Raw genomic sequence first — 18689 nt, 5'->3', positions numbered from 1 at the left:
AAAACTGTTGCTTTGGCCTCCACATCCAGGATTACCTCATCCCAGGTTATTTATTTGCCCCTCATAAAAAGCCATGAGACACCCAAAAAGTCAGCTCAGTCCTCGATAAAGACAGGCCGAAATGGTTACATTCCTGAATCTCAAGGTAGTTGAAGCCTACTGGGATCTGATAAAATTTCTCTAAGGCTGACATCCTATACCCCAACTCCTGAAGTGTCTTGTACCTTGTTTTCTTCAGCAATTTAGCTATTTTTTAAAAATAAAGGTTGGCAAACTAACTGTGGATTCCTGCACTACTTTGCTTAAAAAGAAATCATCCAATACTCCCTTCCCTTTAAGTAATTTTCCTACTAGATGAAAAAGCGCTGCATGACAGTACGTCCACATATGAGGTTGTGCCAGGCCTCCCTGAGCCTTCTCGAGCTGCAAGACACCAAATTTAGCCCTAGCAGCCTTCATATTCCAAATGAAACTTCTAAAAAAGAATTGAGTTCCTGAAAATAACTGCTATTGATTAATAGGGACGTTGGAAAACAAAAACAGAAATAAAGGTAATATTGACATCATAACTGTCACATTCCCGATAAACGTTAAGGGGAGGTGAGACCATCCATCCAGAAATTCTTGTGCCTTTCTCTGCATAGAGATGTAGTTCAACTGAAATAATTTGAGAAAAATGATCAGTAACACATATGCCTAAATACCTAATTAGGGTTTAAGTCCTTGCCTGTAAAATGAGTAATTCTTCAACTAATGCATTAGAAAGCAATGTTTCCATCTTGCTCTGGTTGACCTTGTACCCCCCTTTGCCCGTTTATTCCTCTAACAGGTCAAAAGTCCCTTGTACTTTATCTTTATAAGGGAGTAAGATACAAAATCACATTGTCTGCAACAACTTTGATTTAGACATCCCCTCTACCAGAGCTGCTATCACTGGTGTACTACAAAGTTTAACTGCTAATGGTTCAATAAAAAAACAAATAGTATTGGGGACCGGGGACATCCCTAATGGGTGCTCCTGTTGATAGACACCTCACCCACAACACCAGAATTCACTATTACCTTGATCTGCACTCCCTTGTACAAGTTCTTTAGCATAGTGACAAACTGCGAGGGGTGAACCAAATACTGCCAATCAAAGGAATAAGGCATCCCAATCAACCACGTTCTTGTTTCAGGTTTGACTGTAATTGCTGCCGCAGGCATGTGGTTAGATGGGAAGAAATCCATTGCATGAAGTTAAAAACAATTGTATTTGCAGCCATAAGGTGATTGGAAACAAATATGCTCTGGTCCTTTAGAATCAGCACTTGGTCCACTGGCATATCGCGTGTAGCCCATATTTTAGTCAGGAGTTTATAGTCCGCATTAAGCAGACTAATTGGTCTATCTATAAGAGTTGACCTTTGAAGGAGATTTTACTTTTTTGAGAAAACTAACTATAATGGATTCTTTAATGGAAGGAGGGACTACCTCACCTTCATTTATAAAATCAAAAAAATCAGCTAGAAGGGGAACCAGTTGCTTCACAAATAGCTTTTAAAATTCAGAGGGGAATCCATCATTACCACAAGTTTTTGTTTTGGGATTTTTTCCTAAAACTTCAAAAACCTCAGGCTCTGTTATTTTCCCTGTCACTGCTGTAGACATAGAATTGGGGATTTGCAGCAATCTTAACAAACTAAAATTCTGTGCTATGCGGGAGGAAGAAACCTGATATTTAGTTTCATATGGCTGTGTATAATGTTATAAAAAGAAAAACACGACTTCATCTTTCTCAAATACCCTTCTTTGAGTGGATGGATCCTCAATTTTCCTAACAGCAGATTTGTCGTGCTTAATCTGTGTAGCCCAATCTAAGAATTTTCCAATCTGCTGGCTCTCCTTATACAATTGTTGCTGATAGGCTTTAGAATTATTGATTTCTTCTAATATTAAAATTAAAAAAATCCTTTAGATTTTATTTAGTGTTCCCCAGACCCTTCACTAAAGAAGGGTCTGGGGAACTAATAACAGCCCTCATAATAGAATCAACCGCTGATTGTAGCTCCTTTTGTTTGCCTAATGCGCTCTTTGTTTTCCTTGGCTTTGTAAGCAAGGATACACCCATGTGCTGTGGCCTTGAAAGCTTTCCAAACAGAAAAAAGCAAGGCTGTATTTCTATTAATTGCAAAAAAAACTCAGAGATGAATGTCCCCACATCTTAAGCCACTCCTGGTTATTTAATAACCCTATCAAGTTGCCACCTAGACCCTGTTCTTGTAGGAGTAGCTAATCCTATTGAGCTTTAGACCACCGAATGATCCGAAAAAGCATTCGACCAAGTGTCCGATGCCAAAAAAAAAAATCAAGACGAGAGGCGCTTTGAAAGCACGGTGAGAAACATGTGAACTGTAATATACCAGGATGCTATATCCTAAATATGGGTTAAAATTATCAGGGTCATTCGATTTAAAATATTGGCAATTGCATTTTGATTTGTGTGTACTTTTTAATTTATTCGAATTGCTTATAGTATTCATTTTGAATTTTTGGATGTTATTATGTGAACCTTAAACTTCTTTTTTTTATAGTATTTTTTTCTCTGTTCACTGCAAGGGGTATTTAAGTATGGTTTGAAATGTGCCCAGGTTTTTTCAATTTGGCCATGATAAAGACACTTTGGTTTTGAAACACGTTGCCTTTGAGTCAGTTTCCTTCTTTATGGATAATATATATTTTTATATATTTTTTGCAAATAAAATTCTATTTTTGAGGAGTGGACATGTCGAGTGCGACTTCTTTCTACTTTTTTTGAATAAGTGCAGACATTTTTCTTATATTTTAAAACGAGTACCACTACCATTTCCTCGCACCAGCCTAATGAGTTGGATGTAGCTGGTTTAGTGGTTTTCTTTTTGTATATGTATATGTGTGTATATATATGTATATATATATGTGTGTGTATATATATATACATATATGAGCACAGTAATAAATGCACAGGTGGTGTCTGTACAGGAAAGTTGAACACACAACACAGACACGAGGGACTGAGACAGCTGCTCAAACTGCACTGCGCGGGCAGTGTTTGGCGGATTCAACGCGCAGTGAGCTCATCACAGCAACACCTTGACCAGCAGCAGCCTGTTTCCAATGCGGGAGTCCACTTGTCAGTGGCAGCGTTGCCCCCCCCCCCCTTCAGCCAGCTGGCTGATCCCGTCATGGCTGCGCCGCGATGGTGTCATTGGTTCGGCCGACTCTAGAGCTACAGACAGACGGCACTGTGCGAAGGTCCCTCATGCTGCACATGGTGGTGACGAACTGTATGAGCTTTTCCAGACGCTCCTTAAAGCTGGAAGGATTGACGATTTTAATGCTGCCGTGCCAGTACTTCGATCCTCAGCTAAACCTGGACTATGAACGGTTTAAGCTCTGCCAAGCGCAACAGACTGTTACGAAGTCAGCAGACATGTTTTATGCCAGGCTGTGAAAACTTGCAAGCACCTGCGTGGGCCTCAACCAGCACAAAGAGATCCGCACACAATCACTCAATCAATCAGGTATTTATAAAGCGCACTACTCACCCGGTAAGGTCTCAAGGCGCTAGGTGGGGAGAGAGCTACTGGTCAAAAAGCCAAGTCTTGAGGTGTTTCCTGAAAGATAGAAGGTCTTGGGTCAGGCGGAGGTGGAGTGGTAGGGAGTTCCAGGTCTTTGCGGCAAGGTGAGAGAATGATCTTCCTCCTGCGGTCGTGCTGCGGACGCGAGGTACGTAGGCGAGGGCGTGGTTGGCGAATCGAAGGTTGCGGGTGGGGGTGTGAAAGGTGAGTCTGTCGTTGAGGTAAGCGGGACCTGTGTTGTTGAGGGCCTTGTGTGCGTGGATGAGGATTTTGAAGGTGATCCTCTTTGATACTGGTAGCCAGTGTAGGTCTCTGAGGTGGGGTGAGATGTGGTCGCAGCGTGGGATGTCCAGAATGAGGCAGGCGGATGCGTTCTGGATTCTTTGCAGTTTTGTTTGGAGTTTGTTTGTTATTCCTGCATAAAGGGCGTTTCCGTAATCCAATCGGCTACTGGCCAAGGCGTGGGTGACGGTTTTCCTGGTTTCGATGGGAATCCATTTCAATATTCTGCAGAGCAGGCGGAGGGTGTTGTAGCAGGAAGAGGAGATGGTGTTGACCTGCTGAGTCATGCTGAGTGTGGAATCCAAGATGGAAACCCAAGTTGCGTGCGTGAGTGGTGAGTGATGGTGCGGATCCAAGGGAGGTGGACCACCAGGAGTCGTTCTAAGCTGAGGGGTTGGTGCTGAAGATGAGTAGTTCTGTCTTGTCTGTGTTTAACCTGAGGTGGCTTGATTCCATCCAGCTGGCGATGGCGTGGAGTCCGTTGTGGAGGTTGTCCTTTGCAGTAGTGGGATCTTTCATGAGGGAGATGATGAGCTTAGTGTTGTCAACGTAGGAGACTATGTTGTTGTGGTGTGTTCGTGCGATGTTGCCGAGGGGGGCCATGTACACGTTGAAAAGTGTGGGGCGGAGTGAAGATCCTTGAGGGACGCCACAGGTGATATTGGAGGCTTCTGATCGGAATGGCGGGAGGCGGACTCTTCGGTCCTGTCCGTAAGAAATGGCGAGATCCAGTCCAGGGCTTTGTCGCGGATTCCAGCGTTGTGGAGGCGTGAGCGGAGAGTGTGATGGCATACCGTGTCAAAAGCTGCGGAGAGGTCCAGGAGGGTGAGTGCTGCTGTTTCTCTTTTGTCGAGCATGGTCCTGATGTCATCTGTGGCTGCAATGAATGCGATCTCGGTGCTGTGGTTTTTGCAAACACAGGTCATCCAGGCGTGCCGTTCGAACATACTGCACAAGTTCATTCTGTGACAGCCTGGCATCATGCTGGACGAGATACTGATCCACAAACTCTCAGCCAGCTGAACTTCATGTCATAGAGGGTAACCGAGGGATCCTTCTTGGATGCCATACCTCCGAGGACCTGGAGCTCGTTTTTTTTGCATGTCAAATTCACAACGCATGCAGAGGCACCCGGAAGAGTTCCCTCAGCTATTCACAGAACTGGGCAAACTCAAGGGGAAGCAGATCAAATTGCACATCAACTGTACTTCTGACGGCGCTGTGACACCGCCGGGTTCCGTTCCATCTATAGCCGGCGGTGGAAAAAGAGCTGCAGGCCCTGGAGGACCAAGGAGTGACCAAGAAGGTCACCAGGCCTACCCCGGAGTGTTGCCACTGGTGATAGCGCCAGGCTACTTTGGCTTGGGAGCAATCTGCCTATGTGTGGGCTTGTGTTTGCCTAACTGCGCCATCAAGAGGAAGAGGCACATCACGCCTATGATGGATGACATCATTGCCGACTTGAATGGAGCCCAGTGGTTCTCCAAACTGGATCTAAATTCCGGATACCATCCACTAAAGCTAGCCCCTGAAAGCAGAAATATTACCACGTTCTCCACACATGTTGGGCTGCAGCGATAAAAGCTGCTTAGTTTCGTGATCTCAGTGATGATATTCTTTCCTTTACAGAGACTCTTGAGGATCATCATACCTGTCTAAGGGAACTCTCCAGTGGCTCTCCAACGCGGGCCTCACCCTTCACAAAAAGAAGTGCGCCTTCTACAAGAACTATGTTTATTTTTTTGGCTACATCTTTTCACACAAGGGGCTGCAAGTAGACCCCAATTTGGCGGACACCATCCGAAGTGCACCTGTATCGCCCAATGCAATGGAAGTACGGAGTTTTCTTGACATGGCAACATACTCTGGGAGGTTTATCCCTCAGTTGGCCACCTTGGCCGAACCTCTGCGGCATCTCACGAAGGCTGACACCAAGTGGACTTGGAACCTGGAGGCTAGCTAAGCCTTTTAAATCAAGGGAACGCTGCTGGACAAAGTGACTATGGCATACTTCCACACCCAGAAGAGGACAGAACTAGCGGTTGATGCCAGACCTGTCGGGATAGGTGCTGTCTTGCTGCAGAATCAACGGGATCAGGAGTGGGTGCCAGTAGCATATGCAAGCCGAGCTTTGCTGGCAACAGAGGCTCTCTATGCGCAAATTGAGAGAGAGGCTCTGACTATCTGCTGGGCCTGTCAACACTTCAACTTGTATGGGCAGGAGCTTCAGGTGGTCACTGACCACAAGCCTTTGGTTTCCTTGTTTGCCGGCTCAGCACGACTGGCTCCTCCGATGATTGAGCGCTGGGCTGGTTTGCTCCTACCCTACTGGTTCACAGTTATCTATCGACCACCAGTGAACAACCCGGCCGATTATTTGTCACAGCACCCTGGGGATCAACAGCACTGTGAACCCAAAGATGGGGAAGTGATGGAGAGTTTCATGAGGATGGTTGTTCAGGCAGCATCCCCGGTGGCCATGACATTGCCTGAGATAGCGAAGGCCTCATGCCAAGACCCGGTTATAGGTAGAGCGAAGGATGCCTTAGCCCAACAAGAGTGGAAGCATTTCAAGGATGGCACCAGGTCCCTTGATCCTGAGGAGCATTTGACCATGCGGAGAGTGCGTAATGAACGGTCTGTGGGGAACGAGGGTCTCCTGCGTGGCCAAAGAATAGTGGCTCCCCAATGCCTATGGGACAGGGTAGTTGAACTGACTCATCATAGACACCAAGGGGTGGCCAAGACAAAAGCTTGTCTCTGGAGAAAGGTGTGTTTCCAGGAATGGATGCCCTCGTTGATGCCTGAGTGAGGATGTGTCACTTGTGCGCCGTAAGCCATCAATCAGCCGACCGCCCCAGTGATCACGGAGTTGCCGTGCACCCGGCGGTGGTCAAAGATCAGCATGGACTTTGGAAGTTTTCCAGATGGGCCTATGACCTTGGTTATGATTGACTTGTACACCCGTTTCCCTGTGGTTGAAGCGGGTCGCATCAACCGGGTTTGAGCACGCAAGGCCTCTGCTGGAAAGGACTTTTGCCATGCTTAGCTTCCCGGACGAATTGAGAACAGATAACGTTTCACAGTTTCAGGTGCAAGAGTTTCAGGACTATCTGGGTCAGTTGGCCATACACCACCAGCGAATTACTCTGCACTGGCCTCAGGCTAATGGGGACGTCGAAAGGTTCTTGCGGACCCTCAATAGAACCCTGAAGATTGGTGTGGACCAAGGTGAGGATGCAGAGCGGTGCCTGCACAAGTTTCTGAGGGCTACATGCAGACACCTCATAGCACAACTGGCTGTGTTCCAGCAGCCCTGCTATTCCGTCAGCCTCCACAGGATTGCATCCTGGCAGACTCGCTGTGGCAGCCGAATGAGCTAGATGGAGAGGTCGTTCAAGAAAAAAGGAGAAAAAACAACCAGAAGACCAGCGACTGGAGAAGAACGAGATGCCCTTGATCTCAAGGTGGGTGACATGGTGGCTGTGAAGGACAGACACTCTGGCTGGAAGTTCCGGACCCCTCATGAACCTGGTGTGTGGAAAGTGGCTAAGATGAACGGGACAATGGTGACTGTTCAAAGAGGTGAGCAAAAGGTCACCCGGAATGTGTTGTGGTTTAAGTGAGTGGTGATGACGGTGCAAGTGATGGTGAGAACGAGGAGAAAGTAGGTGTTGGAGAAGCTGTGGCGGATGAGGTGCAGTGTGCCCTACAAGGGTCTCGCCAAGATCCTGTGCAGTCGATGGATGGAGTGAGCCAAATGGAGTTGGAGGGTCAGAGTGGGAGAAACCATCTGCGACCCAACACCAAGTCAGAGACTGCAGGATTTTGTATGCCAAATGGAGAACTGATCAAGTGGGGTTGAAGTGTTATTTACTTTCTGTTTCATCATTCATTGCTTGTGTTTTTTTGTTCTCTTCTTATGTCCTTTTCCCATGGTGCTTGGTATCTGCTTCATGGACGTGTGCCTGTAGTTAGGTTTTCTTTGAGTAACAAATTAGAGGGATGTAGAGAGCTGCCTGTAGAGCGCCACTCGGGCTCTCCTATACAGTGTTGCTATATGGGGACATGTCAGCCAGCCCTCATGCGAGGGAATAAAGAGTTGCTCTCCTGACCCTGACAGTCGACACGCTGGTGGTACAGCACTGTGTGGTTCTTGTGGCGCGGTGCCTACAAGCAAAAGCAATGCTGCGCAGTGGTCCACACAACACCGCCCAAGCTCACCACTATTGGAATCTCAAGCCCAGACAGAGCCAAACTTTCACAGGATTCTGACTGTGCCACATGCGGACCAATGTCAAAATGCTACCCTTGGCTCAGCATCCAGTGAATCATGGCAAGTATCCCTGTGCTACAAAAGGGTGTAATGCAGTCTGTCTGGTGTCAAGCGCTAGTATGCCTTTGGGCAAGGTTCGTGCTGTGTTAAATTGCCAAATGTCACCCACGCACTATTTTCATTCTCCAAAAATTAAGACAAAGTGTTTCCCTTTGTTGTCAGAAAGAGATATCTTGTGAGTGGCTGAATTGCACAGTATGAATCGGGGGATTATTCCTGGCTTTCCTGCTTTGCCAAATTGTGTGATCCTGGGCATATACTTTATTTCAACAAGCTTTCTTTTTGTTCTGATAATATGAGAGCTCCTTCGAATACTGGAGTTCAACGATATGCCCTGTATAAAAACATTGTTTGATTTTCTATACTGTAATGTTGCTCCATGAATAAGAAGTATCTAAGTGTTATCTGACCTACCTCCCAGTTCACTGATAGTAGTGTAATCAGGTTGTCAGCAAGAATGTTGCTCATTGTATGTTTAAAAACTCACTTTTGATAAATACTTCTCAAAGCAGATATAAACTGATGCACTAAGATGAAATTCTTCCATGTGTTAAACAATTAGACTTTTTGGACTTTTGAAGACACCCTATACTCTGTGATGTTTGTTGCATGATATGACACATATTTGTAAGGCTCTCCTCAGTTTGTGAACATGCTCATAGAGCCAGAACCTAGCCTCTCCCTGTTAATCTGTTGGCCTGCCCACTTCTGTGCTCTACTCATTGTACACCTTGCTTCAATCCCTTTAGAATCAGTATTTTGTGAGAAAGCACCCTTTCAAGTGCATGCCAACATTTAGGAACAGCATAAAGGGAAATAAATACAAAAGATTGTTGTGGTTTTCTTTATTCTGTAACTTGCATTGTTTTGGATTGGATGACAGGTTAAACAAGACTGCTGACTTTGTAACTGGGGAACCGAGTTCGAGTCCCCGATCACGCTGTGTAGGAAGTAAAAAGGGAAAGTAGTCCACAAACCATACAGAAAACATGGAGCCTCGTATGTTTTCAGTAATTGGCCGGTGTGCTCGAGAAGGGCTAAACACTAGGAAAGGCATGACGTATGCATTCCTTTAACAAATGAAATCAAGCAAATTTTATAAGGCAAGCCCACAAACTAATGGAAGTGATGGGCGTGGCATGGGCATGGTTACAAGCCCACAGAGAGATTACAGCAGGGACCAAAGTGATTGCGCTCTACCCTGAAAAAGATAGATATGCATGTGATTCAGAGAGATGAAGCATGGTAAGAATGGAAGTGAAAGAGAGGGCCAGTTGAAATTGTTTTTTAAATCAGTCAGATGATTGAGTAAATGCTAGTTTTTGTGCTGAATTTTGCAAATATAAGAGATTTGTTTTAGATAGTATGCAATTTGTGTGTGAAGATAATGCTGTATTAAGTACTTTTTATAGGCACCCCGGCCTTTCTGTAACTTGAAATGTCCTGCTGCACATCTTCCTGTGAAACTTAACGTAATGCTGTCTTTATTCAAAAATGCCTTAGTAATGTAATGCTTCAGAAAGTAGTTCTCAGACATGCAGCGTTCTATCTAAAAAAGAACAGTCTGTCCATTGCTACATTGCAAAGTTTGGAGGCGTAAAGTAATGGCTCCATGCATATATAGGGAAATCTTGAGAGCTTTAGGTTGTGCTCAAAGGACAGTAAGATTATAGCAATGTGAGAAAATAGATGGATAACTGATGCAAACCTCAAGAAGGAGATTCTGCAAATGCTAGTGTGGAAATCTTTTGCACTTCATCCACCACTAGAACGATGGTTACAGCATCGAGATGCCATTCAAGATAAATGCAAATTGTGTCTTAAATTCAGTATGTAGATATTAAAAAATATATATAAGTAACTCCTTTGTTAAAATATATTACTGATTGTGCCTTCAATTTTGCTATCTGTACGTTGTCCTTGTTTTTGCAATACATGCCATAAAAAGTTGAATTTGTGCTCTTATACACATTCCTTGCTTAACCAAAAAAGGATAAAAATGTTGAAAGCAGTTATAGCATGTGCTCCATGAAAAATGCAATAAGCTTTCCAACTGAGAATGTTTTTCCCCATAAGGATGGGGTTGCTTTCCTTTTAGTTTCTGCATGCAAGTACTGGAACCTTTTTAACGGAACAATTGAGCTACAGTGCTTTTCTTCCCAGTTCCTAAAAGCGTCCCACTTACACATGCTAAAGTGTAATTGTCTGCAAACTTCTGATGAAAAGCATTAAAGTTTTTGAGTATTGTAGAAATCACTTAAAAACATCTGACTATTGGGAGTAGTCTTCTAAGCATGTACAAACCTAAAAACATAAATCAATCGTGGGTCGCAATGGGTACAGTCCTAAAGCCTGTGGTTTTTATCAGCTTTAGTTTGATATATCTTTTTTTTTATTAAAATATGTTTATTTGTAGGACATATATATATATACTGCTGGTTTAATAGTTCTCTCTCTACTCAGAATGAGGAACCAGACATCAGCAATCTGGATGTAGAAGATTCTTTTTTCTATGAGAAGCTGTGGCCAAAATTGGCCCTGCGGGTTCCTATCTTCGAGTCTTTGAAGGTAATTTAGATTCTGATTGTTATGGAACCATTTGTGTTAAATTTATCTGACAAATGCTTTATTACTTTCTTTTTCTTGAATGAAATCCTGCATGAACTTGTTGCATTACCATTCAAAGGCTGCCTGTCTTGCACAGTGGATCTATTTAGACTGTCAGTTTTCATTTACATCCGCACTTTGCAAGAAATTGCTGGTCATGTGTGCACATATGCATGACGTAACTATTTTCACTGGGGTGCACCCCTCAGAAAATAAAAAGATATCTTACCCTCTTTATGATTGCAATCTAACGAGATTACTTACACAGTCGGGGGCATTCAGCTCATACCACAAATTTCTTTTATTCTAATGCAAATACAGAGCCACATGCCTTTGATATGCTTGATCACATATTTTTCTAAGTTGATAATGCAGTATGGAATTCTGAAATTCGCATTTGTAGAATTTTTCAATATGTTATCTATTAACTTCCCTTGCTGGTTGTCTGTTGAATTCCACTAACATATAATTCCTTGTTCATAATTATTGGAGGATACATTTAGCAGCCAACATGTGTTTTGCAGATAGAAGGTTCTGCTTACTCAGGATTCAGTATTGATGGATTGTAATCCACAATTCTACAGAATGATCTGTATTTGAAGATATCTGAATTTAGTTTCCAGTAATTTGTGTTAAGAAGTATTTGTCTTACTGATGCCAAGAAGAATATAATTGCCTTAGAGAATACAATAGACAGCAAGCTCTACGTTGAGACAGAGTAACAGTCTTGCCTTTTACAGGGTTTGTATCAGCATTATCGAGTCCCATATTCTTTAGGGCAACGGTTCTTCATCTGTGGTCGGGGCACACCTGGAGGTCCATGACGCCTACTCAGGGGTTCCTGACTGCTTAGAAAATTAAATAATATTCACAGCTTAATAAAAGTTTATATAACTAAAGAAGTAATCTGTAAAATTAAACAATTTAAAACGTTTTGTAAATGTGAAGGGATTTGAAATTGGAGGCTCAAAATTAAGTTTATCTTCACGTTGATGTGTCGAAGCAGCGCAAGCGCATCAGACAGAATATAGTAGGGATGATGGGTGGCCTCATTTGAATTTACAAAACCGCCATCCTTCCCATTAAAATTTGTATTTTTAAAAATGTGTTAATTTAAATAAAATATTTCATCATTTGTGTTTTGTCTGATGAATGTTTGTTTCTGTATCTTGGTGTATTGTTTGCGGTTGAGATCATCAAAATTGCCTAGGTCGGGATCTTCAAATTCCAATATTGACTCAGTGAGAATCCCCAGATTCCAATAATGATTCAGTGGTTAAAAGGTTAAGAACCAGTACTATAGGGCATTTACTTCTGCTAAATAAGTTGCTGGAATTCAGCAGACATCATCAAGAGAAGTTTATGGATTACGTGTTGAAATGTTCTACTTCTGTTTAGACAAGTATCTGGAATTTCATAGTGTCATTAACTTTAAAAATGTGTTTTGTCAAACACAGGGGTGTGGAATTTAATAAAATATCTACTTGTCCTCTAAACAAAATCTACTTGTCCCTTTAGTGCCATGTAGTGCTGTGACAAATTATAGCAGCCATCTCAGTATGTAAGAGCTCTGATAATAGCCCCTCTGATTATGCCAGGGCTACTACTATAGTAGGGCTTGAGTTCTTACAATTTCAGTCCTTACTACAGCAATTTCCTTGTTTTGCCACCATTTGGCAGATCTACATACTGGGGCTGGAGGAAGCAGTAAGCAATAGTTCCAGGGCTGGATTGCCTTTCAGTCTGCAAACCTACTAACTTGCATGTTTTAAGGATTTTCACGAGCTCTCCTCTAATCCTTTCCTATAATGAGAAAGGTTGGACATTTACTCCTGACAATGGCAGAAGTAGAAGTTCTTTGAGGATTTGGGAATAAAGTGGTTGGAAGGAAAGTGAACCTGTACACACTCAGTAGATTTTCACATGAGCAAATCTATACATGCATATTTGCTCGTGCTAAAATACAGTTCACAAATGTTTTCTAGGAGTAGGATTTCCTGGTCTACTTCTGTAAGTTCTTGTGAATTCATGAAAGCCAATGATGCAAAGACATACCATGGGTGCACTTTTGTGACTTTCTTTAAGAATTGGGTCCCTAATCAGGTCTGGCATTAACGAAGACGTTATTATTAAATTTCTATTTCTCTCACTATCGGCTGGCTTTACTGTGAGTGATCGTATTCTGCTCTTCCAAAAGGAGCGTATTGGCCCACAAAGTAGTTTTGTTCAGTGCCAGGAACTACTGTGGCATTCAGTGGTGTAACGAAATTGGAGACTGCAAAGAACATGGATGCGTCCCCCTCCACACTCACTCAAGGCAGGTGCTGTGCGAGGGAGACTCATGGTGGGGGGCTACGGGGCCTTTGTTACGCCACTGGTGGCAATGTGTGCTTTTTGAGATCAAAAGTTTTTTTCTTTTTGCCAGTGTTTGCTACAATGGTGAGTGCCTGGCAGCTCCCACAGCAATAAAGTGTTACAGAAGCCATGTCAAAACAAGACATGCATTTGAGAAACCAAAAGACTCAAAAAATGTCAGATTGGTTGGCTTTGTCGTGCCTGTTTATTTTAATGCTTCCAAAAATCGTTTTGAAAATGGTTACACTGAGTTTCCATTAGGAAATTTTTTGGAAATACTAGCATGCATCAACATTTTACTAAATGACGCTTCAAAGAAAAAGCACCTAAAATTTCATAGTAGTGAAATGTTTTTTTCCTACTTGCATTTTTTTCTGAACATTTTATTTTGAAAGCAGTCATCACTCTTGCTTGCAAGCTTCTGCAAACATTTGCATCTAATCAGAGAGCATTCTGGGAGCATTGTACTTAGCCTCATATTGTTAAAGTTTTTAAACGTGTACATTTTTGTTTTTTTAGTGGCACCTCTTTCAGTTGTACAGTGTGACCTTAAAGCGTTTGTTTACAGTGCTCACACTAATAATGAAGGCTTTTCATTAATGAACCATAAATACAAGTTTGAACAGCATTAACAATAGCTTAACACACATTACCTCAACTGCAGACAGTTCCCTTCTCAGTAAATTGGCAGCCAAAAGGTTTGTGCTGCAGGGGGTTTTTGTCCCAAGGACAATATAAACATGAACACTTGTTGCCCTTGACCCCAAACAATATTTCCCGGCATCCGCAATAGGCATTCCACATCCCTGCAAACAGCAATCACATTATATCAAAAGCTTTTTATCTGTGCATTGAAATTAAAATGTGATACATAGAATTTGTGTTATGAAGCAAATGCTTCTTATTAGTTAAGCATTGACTAGGCTTTGGAGTCTGGTTGGATTTCTGAATTAGTAGATTAGAGTTTGCAAATGTGTCTAGTTTAGTCTCAGACACTTGACTCATGTTTTTGAGTGTGAGCTACTTTAAGCAGATGGATACTAAGTGGTCAGCATCTTCAGCTGCACAGATGGATCTATGTTTTGCATGCAAAATGAAACTTCCGCTAGATAGATGGCTTTATGCCATTTTGCCTTAGTTAATAAACTGTTTTGTGCGGCGGTGGGCAGCTGTGCTATGGTGGTGCCTCACATGGGGACAATACTGTTTCATTTACAAAGGAATACGGGCTCAGAATTGAATAGTTCATGAAGCGCAAGAGAATGCAAAAAGTCTGTGAAAAGTGTAAAGACAGAAATGTTAGGTTTATTGTATTTGTGTTGGTGGTAACACACAATCATGGGGGTCTTGTTTTTCTTTTAAGGTGAAGTGTGCTTGGGCTGGTTACTACGATTACAATACCCATGACCAGAACGGTATCCTTGGAGTGCACCCACTGGTGAATAATCTGTACCTTGCCACAGGGTTCAGTGGACACGGCTTGCAGCAGTCTCCAGCAGTGGGCAGAGCCATTGCAGAACTTATCCTGAAGGGGAAATACACGTCTCTGGATCTCAGCGCCTTTGCATTCAAGAGGTTCTTCAAGGGGGAAAAAGCCTTGGAAAGAAACATTGTTTGATGGCACAAGGAGTGAACAAGTTGTAGGTCTGTATTATATTTGACCCACAAAAAGTATAAGATGTTGCAGAGTTATGCTGTGCTCTCTTTTACACAGTAATACACCACAAGAGTGGTCAGCGAATGCATCTCCAAACCTTTTGATTGTGCCTGCAAGCACCTCTTATGATAATGGATATATTCAAATCATATTTATATTTATGACAGAGCCTTTACACTTGAATAGTGGAAGGTATTGGTAGGTTGGAGAGAGGACAGAAGGTGAACTGTAATTTCTGATGGATACAACTACCTGTGGATTCCTCACCTTTTGAATTCGATCCCTGCGCCAGCATCCGACGGAAAGTCTTCTTCCTAGCTTTCTACGTCGACGAGGACGTCATAATAGCACAGCTCCACGTGACTCCGTCTGATGTCAACGTGCCAATAAGAGGTCCTCGTCTGCGTACTGACGTCAGTTTTCCTTTTTTCCGTGCCTTCGACGCCAATGGTTTTTCTTCCTGGCCCGTTGGTAACTGTAACGATTTTTGGAGGTTACAATGTCGCCTCTGAAGAAGTCCGGTTTCAAGCCGTGTAGAGAATGTGGGGGTTGGATGTAAGTGACCGACCCCCACTCGGACTGTATTTGGTGTCTTAGTTCCGAACATGATGTGGAAGGTTGCTCTTCATGTCAGAGCATGAAACCAAAAGCTCTGAAGGAGCGTGAGGCGAAGCAAAGAAGAAGGGCCATAAAAAGGATTCCTCCCATGCTTCTCCCAAAAAGCATAAGAAGCGGTGTCATCATGACTCTCGGCGTCGGTCGGAGCGGAGCCGATCGAGGAGTCGGTCGAGGTCTCGTTCATCACAACGCCAGAAGACATGGGAGATGAGTCCTACTGTCACGCCTCAGCAGGAGAGTCCGGAGTTGTCACCGGCACCTTCAGTTTGAGGTCACTCAGTGTAGCCCTCACTTTTCGCCGGCGCCGAGGGATCCTGATGTTCAGCAGACATCTGCACAGCAGTACCTGGCTTTCCCGACTCCAGGGACGGATCCGGCCGCATTTCTGAATGCAATGTATGCTGTTTTTCAATCCATGGCCCCTGCTGGTGCACCTGCGGGTCCCACGGGGCCATTGGCATTCAATTTGGGCTTGCAGGCGTCGTACAGGGCTGCTCCATTCATGCCCTTCTGCCCTACAGAGACTGGCGGTTCGGCGCCCAGGGTCTCCCCTGGCAGGAGTCCTCCGCCTGTGACTGTGGACCCATCTGCATGTCAACCGACTCCTTCTCCGCGCCATCCGGCGTCGTTGTTGTCTCCATCCAGACCGGCTCCATCTCCTTCCGGCCATTCGACTTCGAGAAGGTCATCTGCTGACTTCGTGTCGGCGGTCTAGGAGCCTTCCTGGCCCTGTTCAGGGTTCGTGATCGTCGGCGTCGATGGATTCTTTGTCGACGCCGGCCCTGGAAACACATCTTAGATCTCGGAGGAAGGCATTGAGACTTCTGGAGGAGGAGGAATACAGACAGCTTGAGGAAGGCGAGATCGAGCCTTCTGATGACTTCCAGGGTCTTACCACTGCAAGTGGTTTGGATACTTCCCCGGAGTGGGACATTGCGTCTCCGGGGGATTTTACTGAAGAGGCCGCTTCCTTCCATGCAGTGGTGAGGAAGGCAGCTGAGTATCTGGATTTGCCTTTGTCCGCAGCAGAAGTAAAAACTAACCTGCTCACAGAGGTACTTCATCCATCTTCGTCCAGTGCTGACCCTTTGCTGCCTTTCAATGAGGCTTTGACTGAGCCTATTTTGGACCTGTGGAAAAAGCCAGTGACATCTCCTGCTGTGAACAGAGCAGTGGCGATGAGACATAGAAGTGCCCAAGGAGATCCGTTTTTTCTGTCTCGTCACCCGACTCCGGAGAGCTTGGTAGTTCAGGCATCATGTTCTGCAAAGACTGCCCCTGGAACATTCCCTGGAGTTCCGACTGATAGGGAATCCAAGAGGATGGAGCAGTCTTCAAAGAAGATTTTTTCATCTTGCAGCATGGCCCTTAAAGATACCAATTCCACCTGTGTGCTAGGCAGATACATCCATGCCCTAATGGACTCTGCTAAGGAGATGGCGAGGGATCTGCCACAGGAGATGCAGAAATCATTTGGGTCCCTTTTCTTGGATGCTCAAGCTGCTGCACAGCAGATTATGCAATCTGGCCTGGATACCTCGGATTCTATTGCCAGGGCCATGGGAACATCGGTGGTTACAAGGAGGCATGCCTGGTTAAGGTCCTCTGGTTTCTCATCAGACTTACAATCCGCCTTAATGGACCTTCCGTTTGACGGGGAAAAGCTGTTTGGGGACAAGGCAGACTCTGCCCTTGAACTGTTTAAGGACTATCGGGCTACAGCTAAGTCCCTTGGTTTACAGGCCTCTACTACAACGCCTTATAGACCTTTTCGTAGGTTTCGAGGGTTCATTCGAGGCTCTGCCTTTCGAAGGTCACAGTCTTACGCCTAACAACCTGCCAATCCACCCTATTGTGCCTTCAGAGGGCGGGGTAGGGCTAGAGGTCCAGCCCAGCAGCTCTCTTCTTCTTCATCCTCCTCTGTTGGACAACAGCAGAAGCAGCACTAGTTTTCTCCACTTTATCAGCCATACGTCTCCTGTAGGGGGAAGATTGAGTCTTTTTCTGCAGAAATGGAGGTCAATTACAACAAACTCGTGGGTGCTAGGAATTGTGGAAAAGGGCTATGCTCTCCCCTTTCAGGAGTTCCCTCTTCCCTTTCCCCCCGTCCCTCCTTTTGTTCAGAAGACCATCTTCTGTTGTTGCAACAGGAGGTTGTCACCATGTTGGCAAAGGGCGCTATAGAGTTGGTGTCGTTGCAGGAAAGGGGTCAGGGGTGTTGTTCAAGATATTTCCTGATTCCCAAAGTGGACGGTCGGTTGCGTCCGATCCTAGACTTGAGGATTTTGAATTTGTTCCTCAAGCAGGAAAAATTCAAAATGCTGACCCTAGCGCAGGTACAATTGGCGTTGAACGAAGGAGACTGGATGGTGGTTGTCGACTTGCAGGACGCGTACTTTCATGTTCCCATAATCAAGTCGCACAGGAAGTATCTCCGTTTTGTGGTCGGATTGCAACACTACCAGTTTGCGGTCCTTCCGTTTGGACTTACTTCAGCACCTCGGGTTTTCACAAAGGTGATGGCAGTTGTTGAAGCACATCTCAGAAAGAGGGAAGTAGCGTTTTTTCCCTACCTGGACAATTGGTTGATCAAAGCCAAGTCTCCAGAGCTTGTGTTGTCTCATCTGCGAATGACAACCCAGTTGTTGTTCGATCTGGGTTTTTCTGTAAATGTGCCCAAATCTCACCTGGAGCCCTCTCAACGCCTCCTGTTCATAGGGGCAGTACTGGGCACGACAATGTTTCGGGCCTACCCCCGCCTCCGCGTGTTCGGGACATTCAGGCACTGATTCCGTTGTTTCAAATTGGAGCGGCAGTTCCAGTCCTCAAGGTCTTACGCCTGCTAGGTCTGTTTGCTTCTTGCATTCTCTTGGTCACTCATGCTCGCTGGCATATGAGGGCTCTTCAGTGGTGCCTCCGCAGACAGTGGTTCCAGCACAAGGGGGATCTCAGGAATTCAATAAAGATCTCCAAGGACGCTGTAGCGGATCTTCTTTGGTGGGCAGAGGATGGCAACCTTTCCCAAGGAAAACAGTTTTCACTGCCTCCTCCAGTGGCCACAGTGATTTCGGATGCTTCCACTCTAGGGTGGGGAGCTCATCTGGGGGACCTGGAGATCAAGGGTCATTGGTCTCCAGCGGAACAGATGTTGCATATCAATCTGTTGGAATTGCGGGCGGTACGTTTGGCGCTCAAGGCCTTCCTTCCTTCCCTTCGCGGTCAGTCAGTTCAAATT

At 44.6% G+C, this 18689-nt stretch overlaps 1 protein-coding gene across 7 annotated transcripts in view; it reads left to right on the top strand.

Moving 5' to 3' along the window:
• FOXRED1 (FAD dependent oxidoreductase domain containing 1) overlaps window positions 1–18689 on the top strand; it is a 942813-nt gene that overhangs the window by 714832 nt on the left and 209292 nt on the right. For 6 of the 7 annotated variants that reach the window (XR_011201503.1, XR_011201504.1, XM_069224511.1 and 3 more), the window contains 2 exons: window positions 10681–10785; window positions 14543–14823. Coding sequence is in view for 5 of the 7 variants with exons in the window: in XM_069224511.1 (XP_069080612.1) it covers window positions 10681–10785; window positions 14543–14797 (360 nt within the window). In the remaining 2 variants the exon portion in view is untranslated. The remainder of the gene's footprint in view (window positions 1–10680; window positions 10786–14542; window positions 14824–18689) is intronic. The other variant, XM_069224512.1, reaches the window with a different exon arrangement.

The sequence above is a fragment of the Pleurodeles waltl genome, chromosome 3_1 (genome assembly GCF_031143425.1).
Source record: "Pleurodeles waltl isolate 20211129_DDA chromosome 3_1, aPleWal1.hap1.20221129, whole genome shotgun sequence".
Lineage (NCBI taxonomy): Eukaryota > Metazoa > Chordata > Amphibia > Caudata > Salamandridae > Pleurodeles > Pleurodeles waltl.
This window is presented reverse-complemented; position numbering and strand designations above follow the sequence as displayed.